Source organism: Citrus clementina, unplaced genomic scaffold, assembly GCF_000493195.1.
Source record: "Citrus clementina cultivar Clemenules unplaced genomic scaffold, Citrus_clementina_v1.0 scaffold_7, whole genome shotgun sequence".
In the NCBI taxonomy this organism is placed as follows: Eukaryota; Viridiplantae; Streptophyta; class Magnoliopsida; order Sapindales; family Rutaceae; genus Citrus; species Citrus x clementina.
The window spans coordinates 16,591,375-16,608,029 of record NW_006262075.1 but is presented as its reverse complement, the minus strand read 5'-3'; the positions used below and the strand labels follow the sequence as shown (position 1 = coordinate 16,608,029).

Here is a 16,655-nt window from a genome sequence, read left to right as displayed (position 1 = left end):
TAAATACCCTTAAAGAGCGTAATTATGAGAAATAAAGAGAGATTCAAATTGCCCTATAAAAGGCAAGCGTGCAAATTAAGAAAAAGAAATCTTTAGCTCTTGCAACGATATATTTATTAGAAGTTTTGAAAGATCTCGTTGGGCATATTTATTGAAAAGTAAAAAGTATTTGATTAACGATATGTCGGTACTTGGTGCAATAGAAAAATTAAAATTGACATAAGATTTTTGTCAATAAAAATTTAGTTATTATGATAAAATTTTTAGGATCCTAAAGCAAAAAAAAAAAAAGTGAAGATCATTAGATTATATAATTGGCCAAAATTGTAAAATATTTGGACCTGTAGTCCATATGTTAGAGGACATAAAATTGATTAGTCAAATTTGAGGAATTTTAGATTTGTAGCTCATACACCTGAAGTTATAAAATTTATTATTAAAATGGGAATTTGAGCTGCAGCATGTAAAATTAAATTGAAGAATCTACGAACTTATCCCCGAAGGATAAAATGCTTGAAACAAGTAGTTAAAATACTAAATAAAAAAGCTTACACCTTATATGTTCTTGATAAAACTATAAGCCTATAACCATAGTTGTGTATATTATAGCAATCTAAACTTATAAAGTATAATTAATAGACTAAATTTATTATAAGTGGGATTTGTCATTATCCACTTTGCTATGTGATTTTATTAAAAACTAGAAATTAAATATGCAAACGTTGCAAAATATGTTGATGATATCAAAATGGAAAAGACTCTTAAAGAGCTTACGATTTTATTTCTTTTAATAATGGAATTCAAGATGAAAGATCTTGAAATGAAAGAATTTCAATTTACGGATTGGAATTTATCAGGTGAAATACTAATATTATAGAAATACTAGAAGTATTTCATATTCAAAATTATTCTACTTTAAAATATATTGCATATGTCTTGTTCCTGAAGAACCATATTTTTATGGGAAATTTGTAACCTACCCCCAAATAAATTGACATTTTGCATCGCGTCCCCAACAAATTTGACTTGTTGCACTGCGCACCCAAAAAAATTGACATTTTTGCACCACGCCCCCAATTCCGTTATTTTCTCAGTTAAGTTTAACGGTGGAGGGGTAAGATTGGAAGTTTATTCCTTAAATTAATTTTAATGGGAATTCTCTTTATTGTAATTAAAATAAAAATCTTTAAAAAATTAAAGGAAAAATAATAGTGGTGACAATGTACATGTAACAAGAAATTTTTTATTACAATTAAAATAAAAATCTTTAAAAAATTAAAGGAAAATAATAGTGGTGATAAATGTACATGTAACAAGAATTTTTTTTATTAAAATCGAAATAAAAATCTTTAAGAAATTAAAGAAAAAATAATAGTGGTGACAATGTACATGTAATAAGAAATTTTTTTATTGCAATTGAAATAAAGATCTTTAAAAAAATTAAAGGAAAATAATAGTGGTGACAAATGTACATGTAAGAAGAATTTTTTTTATTAAAATTGAAAAAAAATCTTTAAAAAATTAAAGAAAAAATAATAGTGGTGACAATGAACATGTAAGAAGAATTGTTTTTTTTTTTTTATTGCAATTGAAAAAAAAACCTTAAAAAATTAAATGAGCTAAAAATTTTGTTTTTTTACATAGAGGGGCATTTTTGTCATTCAATCAAAAGTTAAACGGAGCCGTTAAACTTAACTGAGAAAATAACGGAATTGGGGGCGTGGTGCAAAAATGTCAATTTTTTTGGGTGCGCAGTGCAACAAGTCAAATTTGTTGGGGACGCGGTGCAAAATGTCAATTTATTTGGGGGTAGGTTACAAATTTCCCTATTTTTATTCCAAATTTTGCCTATAGAGACATTGGAAAATTGCATAATTTCAATTTAAAATATGTTTAGCATAAACTTGAAAATGCCAAAATAGTGTGAAAAGTATATTACACTATTTCCTTGATATATCAAGCTAAAGAAGATCAACAAAAATTATGAAGGTATATGCATGGCAATATTTTTCAAATTTAAAATGATAGTATCTGTAATTTATTTTATGTTTTCAAGCTTTCAAAGGATGAGGTTGATCCTGTAGATTTTTTACCAAAGTATGACCAACAAAAAAAAAAAAGGATTGATCATTGAAGCACCCATGTCATTTCGAGGGGGATCGTATTTAACAAAGAGAATTATTGATATGGAGGATTACATGCATTGTACTCTTTTTTCTTCACTAGTCTCTTGTCCCACTAGGTTTTTACTAATAAGGTTTTAATAAGGTAGTTTGCACCTCCATAAAATATAGATAAATGATATACTATTTTCCTTTAGCTAGTCTTTTTCCGAACGAGATTTTACTAACAAAGGTTTTAATGAGACAATTTTTTTATTGGATGAACATCAAATGGGGAGTGCTATGAAATAATTATAATTATATGAATGTTCATTAGAGCAACTCTTTATCTCTTCATCAAACAACTCTTTATCTCCTATAATTCACACTATCTTATATGAAATTATGACTAATGATGTATTCATTTACTAATTATTTACTTCATTTGTATGGTTCATCTCCTTCATTGTATACACTTGAGATTGAACAAAAGTTGTCTCTAAACTAATATTGTTGAACATCTTATTTGCTCTCTCTCTTTCTCTTACTATATTGTTTTTTGTGCTCTTAAATATTTCAGATGTTTTATTCTTAAAAAACAAACTACTTAGTCATATATTTAGATATTGAAAAAAAAAACAAACATGTTATTCATATATATGCATTCAAACGTATTTAGACTTTAATAAAATTTAAATCTATTATAAATTTTAGATAAAAAAATAAACGTCAGCTTAGACTGCGATGAATTCTTCTTCAGTGAATGGGCAACTCCATCCTGTAGCTTGATATGATCACCTTTCAATGAATTTCTTGCAAGATTCATAAAAAGTTAGAGGTGTCGTTGTTGCTGGCAAGAACCCTTTGAATGTTACCAAGGGTTTTAGGTTTTCTATACGCAATTTGTGATTTAACTTATGCTACAGTACGTTCTGTGATATGTGCACTAGGTTTGGTGATACTTGTCATTATTTTGTGGCAATATATGTTCATGATAACCCTACCCATAACTGGCAATCTCTTAATCATGCCCCCTCTAAAAATATATGTGAGATATGCAGTTAAGCTCACTAGATTTTCGAGCTCAAATATTAATTTTGAAATTTGTAACCCAAAACATAGTACACAATAATAGTCAAACCAGAGGCCAGGCTTGGATTTTGAGAATTAGTAAATTAAAATAATAAGTTATAATTGAATAATTATTTTAATTAAAAATAATATGTATTAAAAAGATATTAATAAGTTCAAATAACCCCACTCATAATTGCCAATCTCCTAATCATCTTTGAACTAAATTCTCCTTCTCTTTTTAGGAATTTTTCTTGGTGTTCCCTCTAAAAATATACGTGAGATATGCAATTGAGCTCATTAAATTTTCAACCTCAAATATTAATTTTGAAATTTGTGACCCAAAACATTGTACACAATAGTAGTCAAACGGGGGGCCAGAGTTCGATGTGAGTGTGACAATGCCTAGACCCGGCCGGAGCATGTTTATTGGACAACCGGACCGGACTTAAAAAAATCTTTGCTCAATTGCTCTTAGTCATGCCGCCACAATGTGGTGCTATTGGCACAACTCTAATAACCTCTTCAAACCCTCCACTTACTCTTATTTATAATTTTTAGCCTAACTATAATTACTCCATCGCACCCACACTCACATACAACACAAATGAAAAAGTTCAGTATCAGTAGCTAAAAGAGATAAATGAGGGTGTTAATAGAAATTATATGATAATTTAAATAATTTAATAGGGTGTGTTTAGAAAAGTGGTTGAGAAAACATGGGTGTCGATAGTCCAATTCTACCATTTAATGGTACTACTTTATTGGATCGATAACAAGCATTAGGTCCATGTAAAATGTTTTCATGGTGGGCCTGAATTTGTATTATGCATTTGGGATAGACCATTAACAAGCTTGGCCCTTTAAGGGTTCATTTGGTTATGCTGTTGGGAAGTAGCTTAAAGAAATCATAACCGTAAACGGTTTTTAAGGTGATGTGATTTTATTTGAAATTTGTTTTTGATTAAAAAAAATTATAATACATATACTAATTTTATCAAAAATGTCATTTAAGAATCATATTTACTAAAAGAGCCAATTTCTTTTCAATACTTAAAAATGAAGATTATGTCCTTCATCTTCAAGCTTCTAAGCTTCCAAAGCTTTAAGAAACTATTCGATACTTGCAAAAGGCACCCGAAAGTGAAGTTAGTGTTTGATTCTTTAGAAAATATAAGAAAATCAAGGAGTTTGAATTTAGAAAATGTTTTCTATTTCCATTCATGAGAGAGAATCTGTTAATTCTCCCTTGAGACTCTATGTCGCGATCCTTTTCAAGTAGTTCAACATTTCTATTTATAGAAATTTTCAACTATGAGTGATTAGATTGTTCTAGATCTAATCTCAGTCTTTCTTCTCTTTATTTAATCTGGTCTTTTCTATTTATTTATCTATCATGTGACTCACATGCCTTTTCTTTTTGAGATTTCTCTTTTTATTCTTATTGCACAGTGAGCACATTTGGAGTCTTTAAATCTGCAACTGATAGCCACTTCGGCACATTTGTGGGGGCTAACGTGCTTATTTGTTTAATATTTCAAAAAATTTCCTCTCCCTCGTGCAATACGAGTGGAGTATGGACATCCCTCTTTTGTAAGGGATTATTTATCTAGGCATGTACTTCACAGAATTCAATATAATAATATAAGTCCCAATCATGTATTTCTAATTGTAAATATCAGTGTAATATATCTGCTATAATAGCAGTTGTAAATATCTGTGTAATGCAGTAATATGATGATTAATCAGTATTCAAAAAAAAAAATCTGCAACTGATAGGATGACAAAAAAATCCAAGTCCCACCTAGATCCACAAAGATCAGGAAGATTTGGATTTAAAAAAATTCGGACCCACATATTAAAAATGCGGATTCGAATTCTAAGAATTACGATCCGTGCAGATCGAGATATGTATCTGGACGCACTAGCCGGATATCAAATTCAAATTAATTTTAATTATATATTGACTTAATCAAATTTGTATTCAAAAATACATAAGCTAAAAAAAAAAAACAAAACAAAACAAATCTAGTAACCCTAAACCATTCATGCCTCACGCCTCCCCTACTCCGCAGTCCGCACCACTCACAAGCGGCTAAAATTAGAAACCACCCCAAATCCCTAACCGTTGAATGTCATCCGCCCCGCAATCGCTGTCGTTGAACGCCGAATGGCTCGCCTGAGCTGAGCATGCGTTGCTGGCATCGAATGCCGACTGCCTTGCCTCTCCTCGTTCAGCACACTTCGTTGTCATCAAACACTGGCAACCCGATGCATCATTGGCTCGCAAAGCACACTGCGCGCACACGGCTGCTTTGTCCATTCTTTCTGTCATTAGCCGTTGTTAATACATACAAAAGGTGAGCACGCGAGTTTCCAACAAATCAATTTCAGATTTTCAAATTTATGTTATGATATATTTATTTGTGGATTTATGATGTTGCTGTATGTTATTTATGTTTAATTGTTAATTGTTGGATTATAATTGAATTTTATTTGATATGATTATTTGAATTGTTGAATTTTTAAATTATTTGATTTTTATTTTTACAGATCCGGAATATCCGCCCGCATCCGTTGTGGATATTATCCGCATTCGAATTTGTATGTATGTATATATATATATATATATATATATATATATATATATATATATATATATTATGGATATAGAAATGTAAATGCATATCCGGACCCGAATGCACTTACATTCATATCTAAATCTGATTTTGCCAACCTTACTACATACGATGTGGTGTAAGTGATCATATTTTATGGTACTTAAATTTACCAAACACAATTAACTTTTATTTTACAATTATTTTTTTCATAACAATTTTAACTTTAAAGACTCCCATCACTTTAAATATCGAACGATCTTGGATTAAATAGATTCAAAATGGTATAGAATCATTGACTATACTAAAATCAGGAACAAGTTAAAAGATAAAAAGACGCACGCTTTGATTCAATGTTTTTTATTCTGTAATAGATTAAATTTGTATTCTTATATCTTTGCTGTGTTTCTTTTTAAGTAAATGAAAGAGGCTGTGTTTACTTTTGATAAAATAATGGTACTGATTGATTATTTATTTAATTATTTATCTTGACCAAACAAGCTAAAAGATAAAAAAAAAAAATCTAATGCCTCTGAAATCTATGTTTCTTTTTGTCCTAGTTATATATTATATATATTATTCAGTGTTATTATTATTTATTTATTAAGTTATTCTTAAATTTTAAATTTATGCAAAAAATCAAATATTATTTAATTATTTTTTACAATTTTATTTTAAAATGGCTTGTATATCTTTAATTGAAAAATCATATTTTTCCCTCAATGAATTATATAGTATACTAATGATAAATTTATAGAAGGGTGTTTTAGGCTATTATTTAAAAAGCAACGATTAAATGGACTACTATTTAAATAGTAAGGATAAAATGAGCTATTACTTCAAACTTTAGGGATAAAAAGAGTTTTTTCCCTTCATTATATTACCGGGTGTTAATACTTATTTCTTTTATTTTGAATACTTCTATTAATAAAAAGAAAAGTGTGAATACTAACATCATAAAGTAGTGGTTATTTTCTCTAATACAAAGTAGAGATGACAATTTTTTTTTATTATGATGGGATCCCGCATTTGGGATGCGATTGAGATTTTTTTTTTATCCCACTTTCATAAACGAGACAAGACTGGGATTAGCATATCACATCTCATCCCACCACATTGCCAACTCTGTTAGTTTAGTTTATTATTGTATTATTGAATTATTGGATATCTTAATATGGCTGAAGTTGGCTGTTGTTCAAATCTAAAATCTTTGAAGCGTAAGTCTTAGTATTAATGTGCAATGGAAGCAAATAGATAATTTTAAAATGTTAGCATAAAATTATATTCGAACATACATGTAGTTAAAATAAAACTATTATTTAATTATTCTACTTTATATTTATTCATGATTTTTGCTGTATCGAATTATGATGATCTTTAAAAGAAAAAAGTCTGAATTTATTTATTTACATTGGAACTATTCATGATAATGGGGTGGGACGAAATATTTAATGGGACATGACCAAGACAAATTTTTGTCCTAAAAAAATAAAGGGAAGGGAATGGAGGTTTTTTTTTTAATCTCATTTGCACATACGAGACAGGACTGAGAATGACAAATCTCGTCCCATTACCAACCCTAATACAAAAACTCTCTTAAGTACTTTCAGAGTCTTACTTTCTCTCAAAGGCGAATCCATCTCATGATCAATGAGGGCTCAAGTTTCTGTCATAGAAAATACTTTTAAAAAATTAAGAAAAATTATTTAAGTTATTAATTAACTCTCATTAAATTTATTAAAGTAATCCTGTTAAATTTATAAAAATAATTTTATAAACTCATAAATTCATAAAATTTAAACTTTAACTTTAAGATATAAAAGCTCACATTTTAATTAAAATATAAAAGTCTACGGTAACTCATATAAGTGATTTTACTATTATTTAACATAACCACCATTAAACATATCAAAATAAAATCTATTAAGTCGTTAACCCATAAAATTTTAATTTTCAAGTCTTGTTTTTATGTAATTTAATTTTCCGATAAATCATTTTTCTGGGTCCGCGACTGCCTCCCCCTCGGCTAACTTGTTACCGTCTGCGTATGCAGTTGGAGCATTTATGATTCTTTGAGATTGTGCTCAGTCTAAAGAATTTCATGTACATGAAGAGTAAAGTAAAATGTCATTTAATTGGCCTGCCATTCAAGTATTGAGAGAGCACATTTTGACAAATTATAATGAAAAAAGGAAAAAAGTAGAGTGACTTCTCTTTGGACTTTAAACATTCTTCACAAGAAAATAAACTCCACCCTTGCTCATTTCATAGCTGTAAAGAGAATAATCAATACAAGGAAAAAAAAAAAAGTAACATCTTTAGTCATCAGCAAGAACTAACCCGTGATTTCTGATTGTGTTATTCGATCCTCCGTTGGCAGTAAAGTGTGCTTCCTTGAGCTTCACATTGCTTGAGGAGAGAAAAAGAAAATTAGAAGAACTATCTTTTTGTTGCGTTCATTTAAGCTTTACGCATTGCATAGAGTTTAAAATCAGATGCCATATCACGATAAAGTTAAAAAAAAGAAAAAAAAAAAAAGAGAAAATGATAACACACTGATCTTTTCCACTATTCAATAACATTTTCCGACTAATCTTAAAGATCATCAATCTCCTTTTACTTTTTCTTCTTCTCCCCCCCCCCCCCCCCATATTTTTGGACCGATAATTTTCGTCCCTTTATCTAATTTCCCAACAAAAAGAGTGGGAAAAATACACCGAAAACAAATTTTAAAAATTTTTTTTTTTTAAATTTAAAAAAAAAAAACTTTACCTTTTTTTGGCGGCCCGTAAGGAATTTAATTTTCCCCCCTTTGTCAAAGTTTTATTTAAATAGTAGTGCTTGAAATTGGTAGGTGAACCCTCCAAAATCACTCTCAATATTTTGGCTCACATAAGATACAGCCCAAAGTTGCCCCAAGCATCTGGGAACTTAATTATATGTAAGTTTAATTGCTTTTGTTAATTTGCCTTCTGGTTTCTTCAGCAGATATTTCTTGCTTCACTTATAATTTTTTTTTTTTTGGCCCCCTCCTAGAGGTTCTCATATTTACCTTCTTTAAATAAAAGAACACTAGAAAAATGCCAGCTTCTTGTTATATTTCCTCTTTTGTTAGTACATAACATATATTTGTATTCACAATTATTACTGAGAAACTTTTATGTTGTTTCTCATAAGAAAACAATGTCTGAGCCGAATGCTTCAAGCGAATTTGACCTTAATGTCTGGCTAGCAAATCTACCACAAGAACTGCCACCAGGATCACGAGAAACCTCTGGCGATGACCAAGGTAAATCTATCTATCCTTGCTGCATTTATTTGCCAAAAACATTTGAAATTTTTTTGGATAGAACTTAAGATTATGTTTTATTTATTTTTTTTTCTCTTTTTCAAAGATAAAGGGTATTTTTTTTTTTAATCTCCCATAGGATTCGAATTCAGGTAAAGGCTAACTAGCAAATAAAAAACTGATTGAAAACCACTTACCAAGCAACGGAGGTGGTTAGAAACTAAGATTAATTAGCAATTCATCCATGAAACTTCTGGTTGGAAATTTTGCTCTATGTGTTATACATGTCACTTAAGGACTAACCAAAAAAATTTTAAAGGCTAATTGGACAAATGTTTCAGAGCATATGAATCCCACTATATGTGGTACATTAATATAATTTTCCTTATTCTCTTAAGAGTTCTCATTTTCTCAGGTATAGATAATTTTATCGAATCAGATTTTTTAATACATGCTGATGTCTATGCTAAAAAGAATCTTACATTCTTTTATTTGCTTTCATATCTTCTTGAGATCCCATTAATAGTATATATAATCGGAACAATTTCATGTCTCCTTACAGTTTTGGTAGAAGCAAAGGACACTGATTACATCCACAACCTGACGCTATATAGAGCTGTAGACAGTGGGGATTTGGAAACTACAAAAAGCTTCTTAGATCTTCATCCCGATGCACTAACCGCGAGCCTTTCTGCGGATGGAGACACAGCTCTTCACATTGCTGTTCTTGCCGGACGCGTGAAGGTTGTCGGAGAGCTGGTGAAACGGATAGACGAAAAGGACTTGGCGATCAAGAACAAAAATGGTGCCACAGCACTGAATTTTGCAGCCACAGGTGGAGTCACAAAGATTGCTGAGTATTTGGTGAGAAAGAACCGAGAGTTACTAACAATTCCTAATCAGCATGGCAATATCCCAGTTGTTATAGCATCTCTTTATGGCCATGATGATATGGTTAGATATCTCTATCGGGAGACTCCAATTGAAGAGCTTGATCCTGATAAAGGCACAAATGGCGCTATGCTTCTCACAAGTTGCATCATTGATGACATCTTTGGTGAGAAAATCTTTTGTTGTGTAATCGTATTAGGTCAATGGCTCCTCTAAAAAAATAAAAAACTCAAAATTCTCAGCTATGCCTCTAAGTCTTTCGTTAACAACCTCCAAATAACTTTCATGACTTGGGGATCGGTGACGAAAAGCTTAGAAGTGGTATCGAGATATCAGGAATTTTGATGAAGAATTGGGGAACTATACTATAGTAACCCTCAAATCTTATTTTTATAATTTCTATTATCTTTGTGCCCTTAGAGTTAACTTGTTAGTACCACTCGCCCTTTATCCAAGTGGTTATGGTTGTCTTCCTCACAATTTGTGAGGGCAGCAATTTCAATCCCCACAAAAATATTGTGGGAGTAATTCATCATTTAAAGAGTGGAGTAGACATTCCCACAAAAGCATTATAGGATAATTCCTTCCTCAATTGAATTATTGTGGGTGTAATTTCTCCTTTAAAGAGTGGAGTAGACATTCTCACAAAAGTATTATGGGATAATTACATCCTCAATTGAATTGTATAATTGAGTGGAGGCAGTCTTTTCCCTTACAATATGTGAGTGGAATAGATATTTAATTGAGTGGAGGCAGTTTTTTCTCTTACAAAATCTGGACAATACTTAATTAGATTAAATGTAAACTAATCTCATAGATCAGTGTCCAAAAAAAAAAGAATTAACTTGTTTAGTTTTACGTTTTGTAATTACCAAATGCACATATTTTCGCTTTTTTTTTTAGTCTTATCTTCTTTGGGTTTAATCTACACGGGTTTACCTTTGGGATCACTAAAACTTTTTTAACTGTTGTTAGAGGTTCTTACCAGACAGCATGAGACTTTGGAAGGTGCCTTTATTTATGATTATATATTTTGGTTTTATTTCTTCTTATAGTTATTTGTTACAATAGATATTCCCCTGGATCTGCTGCAACGCTACAGAAAATTGGCTTATGCTCAAGATAACGATGGTGACACAGCCATAGATATGTTGGCTCAAAAGCCCTCTGCATTCCCCAGTGGAACTCAGCTTGCATTTTGGAAAAAATGGATTTACTCATGTATGTACTTCTTGTCATTAATTAACTGCATGATAGTTAAACTATACATTATTAAAAAAAAATCCTAAATGAAAACACTTTGGCTTAGTTTTTTATAAATAAGGAAACATCACTAAATGAGCCATTGCTTCTTGAAGCTATTTACATACATAGTGCGTATGCATCCAACAACATTAGTCATGGAGACATCGAGAGGCCACATCTGGGACCAGCTGAGCACAAGAATTTCTTTACCCCAGGTATATTTTCTTTCTAGACAAAAAAAAAAAAAAAAAAAAATATTCTACAAAAATAATTAAAAATAAATTTCGTATCATGATATTAGCTGTACTGAATTTTGAAAAATTTTATGTCACGCGTATTTATAAGATTGTGGGTAGGTGTAAGATTTTAATTACATATAAATTTTTATTAATAACAATCAATCTTACTCGGATTCAAATCCCTAAAACACACCAAATTTATGAATTATAAGTTAATTTGTGTTTCATAATTGCAGCAATGACTAAATTGCTCCACATGGTCTGGAAAAGCCTGAATCTTTTTGGTAAGCGACTTTACTCCATTTACAGCAAATTATTACTTTGAAGTTCAAAGTTATTAGAGAACATCCCTAACATTAATGAACTGCTCAATCTTTTTCACAGTTCCGGCAATCAAGCACATATATGAAGTAAAGTTAGCACATGTGCAAACCCAAGAACTGCTAAGCTGCGTCTGTCGAGAAATCTCGACACAAGGGGAGTCACAATTTGAGAAAGTGGGTATAAAGAAAGTGGTATTCATAGCTGTGAAGCATGGCATTGTTGAGTTCATCACTGAGATAATGAAACATTACCCTGATATTATATGGTGCTATGATGATTATAACCGCCACATATTTTCGTACGCGACATTGCAACGCCAAGAAAAAATTTTCAACCTTATTTACACAATGGGTGCCAAGAAGAACTCAGTGGCAACTAATTGGGACAAAGCCCACAACAATATTTTACATCAAGCTGCATTTCTAGCACCATCTTCTCAGCTTGATCGAGTCTCTGGTGCAGCACTACAAATGCAGCGGGAGCTACAATGGTTTAAGGTAAGTGTTTCACTATGTTAAGCATTAGCTCTTAGAGTACATATAAGAAAGACTCTCGACATTAGTAGTCTAAAGACTCTTTACAAAGGGAGACTGACATTTTAATGAGCTAATGAACTATATTTTTGAAATTATAGTGTGTGACAATGCCACACTGCGCATATGGTACTATCTAGTTAATTCTTAATCTTAGTATTGTCAAAAGAATGATATCTTTTAGGGGAAAAAATGAGAGCATGAACTGAAATTTTATCAATTTCTATACGTTTTTTTACGTTTAATCGCTCTTATATATATATATATATATATAATCATATTCCGGTGTAGGCATCCTGATTTTTTTTTCAAACACACTATTAAATCATCCAATTTAATAGTTAATTAAAATGACTCCATTAAATCGCATGATTTATTAATGTGTCTGCATAAAAAAAAAAAGTGTCCGTTCCAGAAATTGATTGTATATATATAGCTTTTATATTTGATCCTATTTAGATCCATGGTTTCTCAATTACAATCCTCACTTTACATTTGTTGACACTTTTAGTTTTACTAATTTTATATTATAGCCCACTCAAATTTATGATTTCTATAGTTACAATGCCATCAAACCAAAATCCTAATTCTGCCACTATATACTAAGAGGAGGTTGCTTAGTAGATATTTTTGTCCAAAATAGAAATGAAAAAGATAACTAACTTTATCTTTTTTTTTATTATTTCTATAGGAAGTGGAGAGTATAGTACAACCCAAGTACAAGGAAATGGTAAATCTACATTACAAAACTCCTCGGGCTTTATTCAGTGATCAGCACAAGAAACTAGTGGAACAAGGGGAGAAATGGATGAAGGAGACAGCAGAATCATGCACAGTTGTGGCTGCACTTATTGCCACTATTATGTTTTCAGCAGCATTCACTGTCCCCGGTGGCTATGATGAATACACAGGCATCCCTCTCTATTTGCACAGAAATTCCTTCATGGTGTTCATAGTAGCTGATGCAATGTCACTCTTCTCTTCTTGCACTTCAGTGCTCATGTTCTTGGGAATCCTTACATCAAGGTACGGAGAAGAAGATTTTCTCAAATCGTTGCCGAGGAAACTGATAATTGGTCTCTCATCACTTTTCTTCTCAATAGCAACAATGATGGTAACTTTTGGAGTGACCCTTGTGATTATTCTTAAAGCGAGGATAGCATGGGTGTCTTTTCCAATTATTCTGCTTGCCAGTCTTCCTGTGACCCTTTTTGCTCTGCTCCAATTTCCTCTGCTTGTTGAGATTTTTTATTCAACTTATGGACCTGGGATCTTCAACAAGCCAAAGAAATGGTGGATAATTGAAACGGAGTAGTCTTACACTGATTTGTAATTTGCTCTGTCTCTTTTGTTCCCCTACAATTCCAGCCTCCATTTTAAAGTAGCCATAGATTTTAAGTTACATCACCACAACACAAACAGAATGTTAAGGTTATATATTATCCACTTTTTTTTTTGGGGGTGGGTTTGGAGGAGCAAATTAATAGTATATATTGGATTTGTTTTGCTGTAAAAAAAAACTATGAACTGATGATGATTTTCATAAGTTATGGGATTGTTATTCCTGCCGTCAAAATTTACTTACAACAAAGATTAACGGATGATGTGTACTGATTACTTAGTTTCTAAAACATAAATAATTAGCCTCTAATAGAAGAATATGGTGAAGGAGGAGGTGGTGTAGCAACAAATCCTTCCATCATCAAAATCACTTGCTTCATTGTAGGCCTTAAACTAAACTCAGTCTCCACACACCAAAGTCCAATCTTCACCATCTTCTCCAATTCCTCCATGTCTACATGATCTTCTTCAATAACCAAATTTTGAACCTCACCAGCTTCATAGTAATGATAAGCCCAATCAATGAGAACCACTTCTTGGTCTCTCAATGTCTCATCCATGTTCTTTCTACAGCAAACAATTTCAAGCAACATAACTCCAAAGCTATACACGTCTGATTTCACCGTAATTGGACTGTTGTTGCTGTGCCATTCTGGAGCCGTGTACCCTCTTGTCCCTCGCAAAATTGTGTATGTTCTCGTTTGATCAGGCTTCAACAGCTTCGAGAGTCCAAAATCCGATATCTTGGCCGTCCATGACTCATCCATGAGAATGTTCTGCGGTTTGATGTCACAGTGGATGATTCTTGTTTCGCATTCATCATGTAAGTAATGTATCCCTTTGGCAATCTCTAACGCAATCCTTCTCCTTTCGTTCCAACTTGGGCGTTGCTCGGATGTAAAAAGAAGATTTGCCAGAGAACCATTCTTCATGAACTCGTATACAAGAAGCCTGTTTGATCCTTCCGTACAAAAGCCTACCAATTGAACCAAGTTCTTGTGATGAGTTCTTCCAATTATCTTAATTTCGTTTCGAAACTCACTCTCACCTTCTTCTACCATCTTTATTAGCTTCTTCACTGCAACCTCTTTTCCACCATTAATAGAGCCCTTATAGACCCGCCCTGATCCTCCCCTGCCTATCTCCTCCTCGAAATTTTTGGTAGCCACAACAAGCTGCTCATAGCTAAATGACCTCATATTGATTTCTTCAACTACATCAGGTGGGCTTGCTCCCCTTGAGGTTACCTTGTAGCTCCATATCTGATGAGCATAGAAAAGATAGAGAGCTGATAAGAAAACAATCAATGAAAAGGCAGTCAGGAAAACACCAATAATTACAAAGTCCTTGCCAGTTTTCTTGTTGACAATCCTGTCACCACCTTTAGGGAAGCCGCCAATTCTAACTTTGACCAGAGATTTGATTCCGCTTGAGTCATTTTTCATTCCGAATCCCAATGGAAGCTTGTGTTTATAGCACACTGGGTCTTTGTACTTTGCCACAACACAATTACAATCACCCAAACATGCGTTTGAACAAGTTTCTTCATGAGGTATATGATTGATAAGATCATATTCATCAGGCTCCCAATAGATGTTTTCTAGATGAGAAATGTTGTAACTGTTGCTACCCTGATCTTCAAGGCAATCATCTCCAGTGGAAAAGTTTAACTTGCAGCCGTCCTGGGGCCGTTGCTGATCATTGTAAATGAATCCAGGAGGACACAGGCAAGCAGTTCCGGAACCACGAAGGCTGCAATAGCTATTCAACCCACAAGTTACTTTCACTTGACAACGATCTTCTTCGTTGATCGCCGCCCAAACAATCTTGGAGCTCAAGCCACCATTAGTCCCAACTTGATTCTGATAAAGCCTGAAAATGCCATCAACATCAAGAGTAGCTCGATACAAATTTGTCCTATTAACTGAAAGACCCCCTTCAGTTAAATTCTTTACAGTATACCCAGTTGAATTTTCAAGATATAAACGCCCATCTCGGCCTAAATTCAATGTTACATTTTGTCCAGCAGCTGAATCAGTAAATGACGACCAATAAGCATATTTCGTCACTTGAATACTTATCTTTGGGAATGCAGTGAGACTTCCCCATCGTTCCATCCAAAGTTCAAAGTTTCCAACAGATTGATTCGTTAAAGATGTACTCGAACGGAGAGCAGTATTTTGAGCTAGCTTTTGGCCTACCAAAAGGGTGTCAGTTGGTCGATCAAAACTAGCCCAAACAATCCGAGAGCTTGAGTCGTACAACACGAAGTTACCCGAATCAAGCATTGAAGCAGCTACAGCACTGCTTTGAGTAGGCTCAGCTATAGACTGGACTTCGCCATTGGAGTTGCGAAGCAGGACTCTGCTGCCATCTACAGAGAACTGCAGAGCCGCACCAGATGAGACCACGGGGTCTTCTCGTCGAGCAGTCCATACAATTGTTTTATTTGTTCGGTTGCTGCCGTCAACGAGCCATATTCCAACCTTGAAGCCATTGCCACTGGTGTAAAATCCGAAAGCAAAATGGCCAGAAGGAGAAGGCCAGAAATTTGGAGATGAGTTTGTGTAAAGAGTGGAGCCTGGGGCTATATTGTAATTGGATCGTGGGGATTGAGCCTGTGATGTGGAGAATAGATAGATGAATATTATAATGATCAGAAGAAAAAGCTTCATTTCCTCAGGAATACTAATATTTTTTTTTTCTCATTTCATTAGTGCCACATGTATATGTTATAAGTTTTTTATGAAAAAGAAAATTCAACTTTAGCTTGTTCTCCTCTCGAGTTTGCAATTGCTTGGCAACTTCTGATCACCACTTGCAATTCAATGCTTCACACACAAGCTTGGGTTGACATTTGGCCATACATTAGTGAAGAAAGTCTGACAAAGCGGTGGTGTTCAAACACAAAACTTCATCAGTTGACTCAATTTCCAATTGTGAATGCACGGAAAAATGTTGCGTATAAATTGACTTATGTGAAGTCTTGGTCTGTGATTCCT

General features: G+C 32.9%; 2 protein-coding genes across 2 annotated transcripts; one reads left to right on the top strand and one right to left on the bottom strand.

Annotated features, from left to right (window-relative positions):
- The first annotated feature begins 8,642 nt into the window (after positions 1 to 8,642).
- On the top strand, positions 8,643 to 13,831 carry LOC18035801. The gene is made up of 8 exons (XM_024180567.1): positions 8,643 to 8,732; positions 8,969 to 9,080; positions 9,643 to 10,137; positions 11,043 to 11,192; positions 11,330 to 11,431; positions 11,692 to 11,739; positions 11,840 to 12,276; positions 13,004 to 13,831. Exons 2-8 carry the CDS (start codon positions 8,975 to 8,977, stop codon positions 13,625 to 13,627), a joined length of 1,962 nt encoding a protein of 653 aa, XP_024036335.1. The 5' UTR covers positions 8,643 to 8,732; positions 8,969 to 8,974; the 3' UTR covers positions 13,628 to 13,831.
- Positions 13,832 to 13,915: 84 nt separating this feature from the next.
- LOC18037556 (G-type lectin S-receptor-like serine/threonine-protein kinase LECRK4) lies at positions 13,916 to 16,330 on the bottom strand. Its single transcript, XM_006427740.2, has one exon. The coding sequence runs from the start codon at positions 16,326 to 16,328 to the stop codon at positions 13,953 to 13,955; it is 2,376 nt and encodes a 791-aa protein (XP_006427803.2). The 5' UTR covers positions 16,329 to 16,330; the 3' UTR covers positions 13,916 to 13,952.
- Between the last annotated feature and the right edge of the window lie 325 nt (positions 16,331 to 16,655).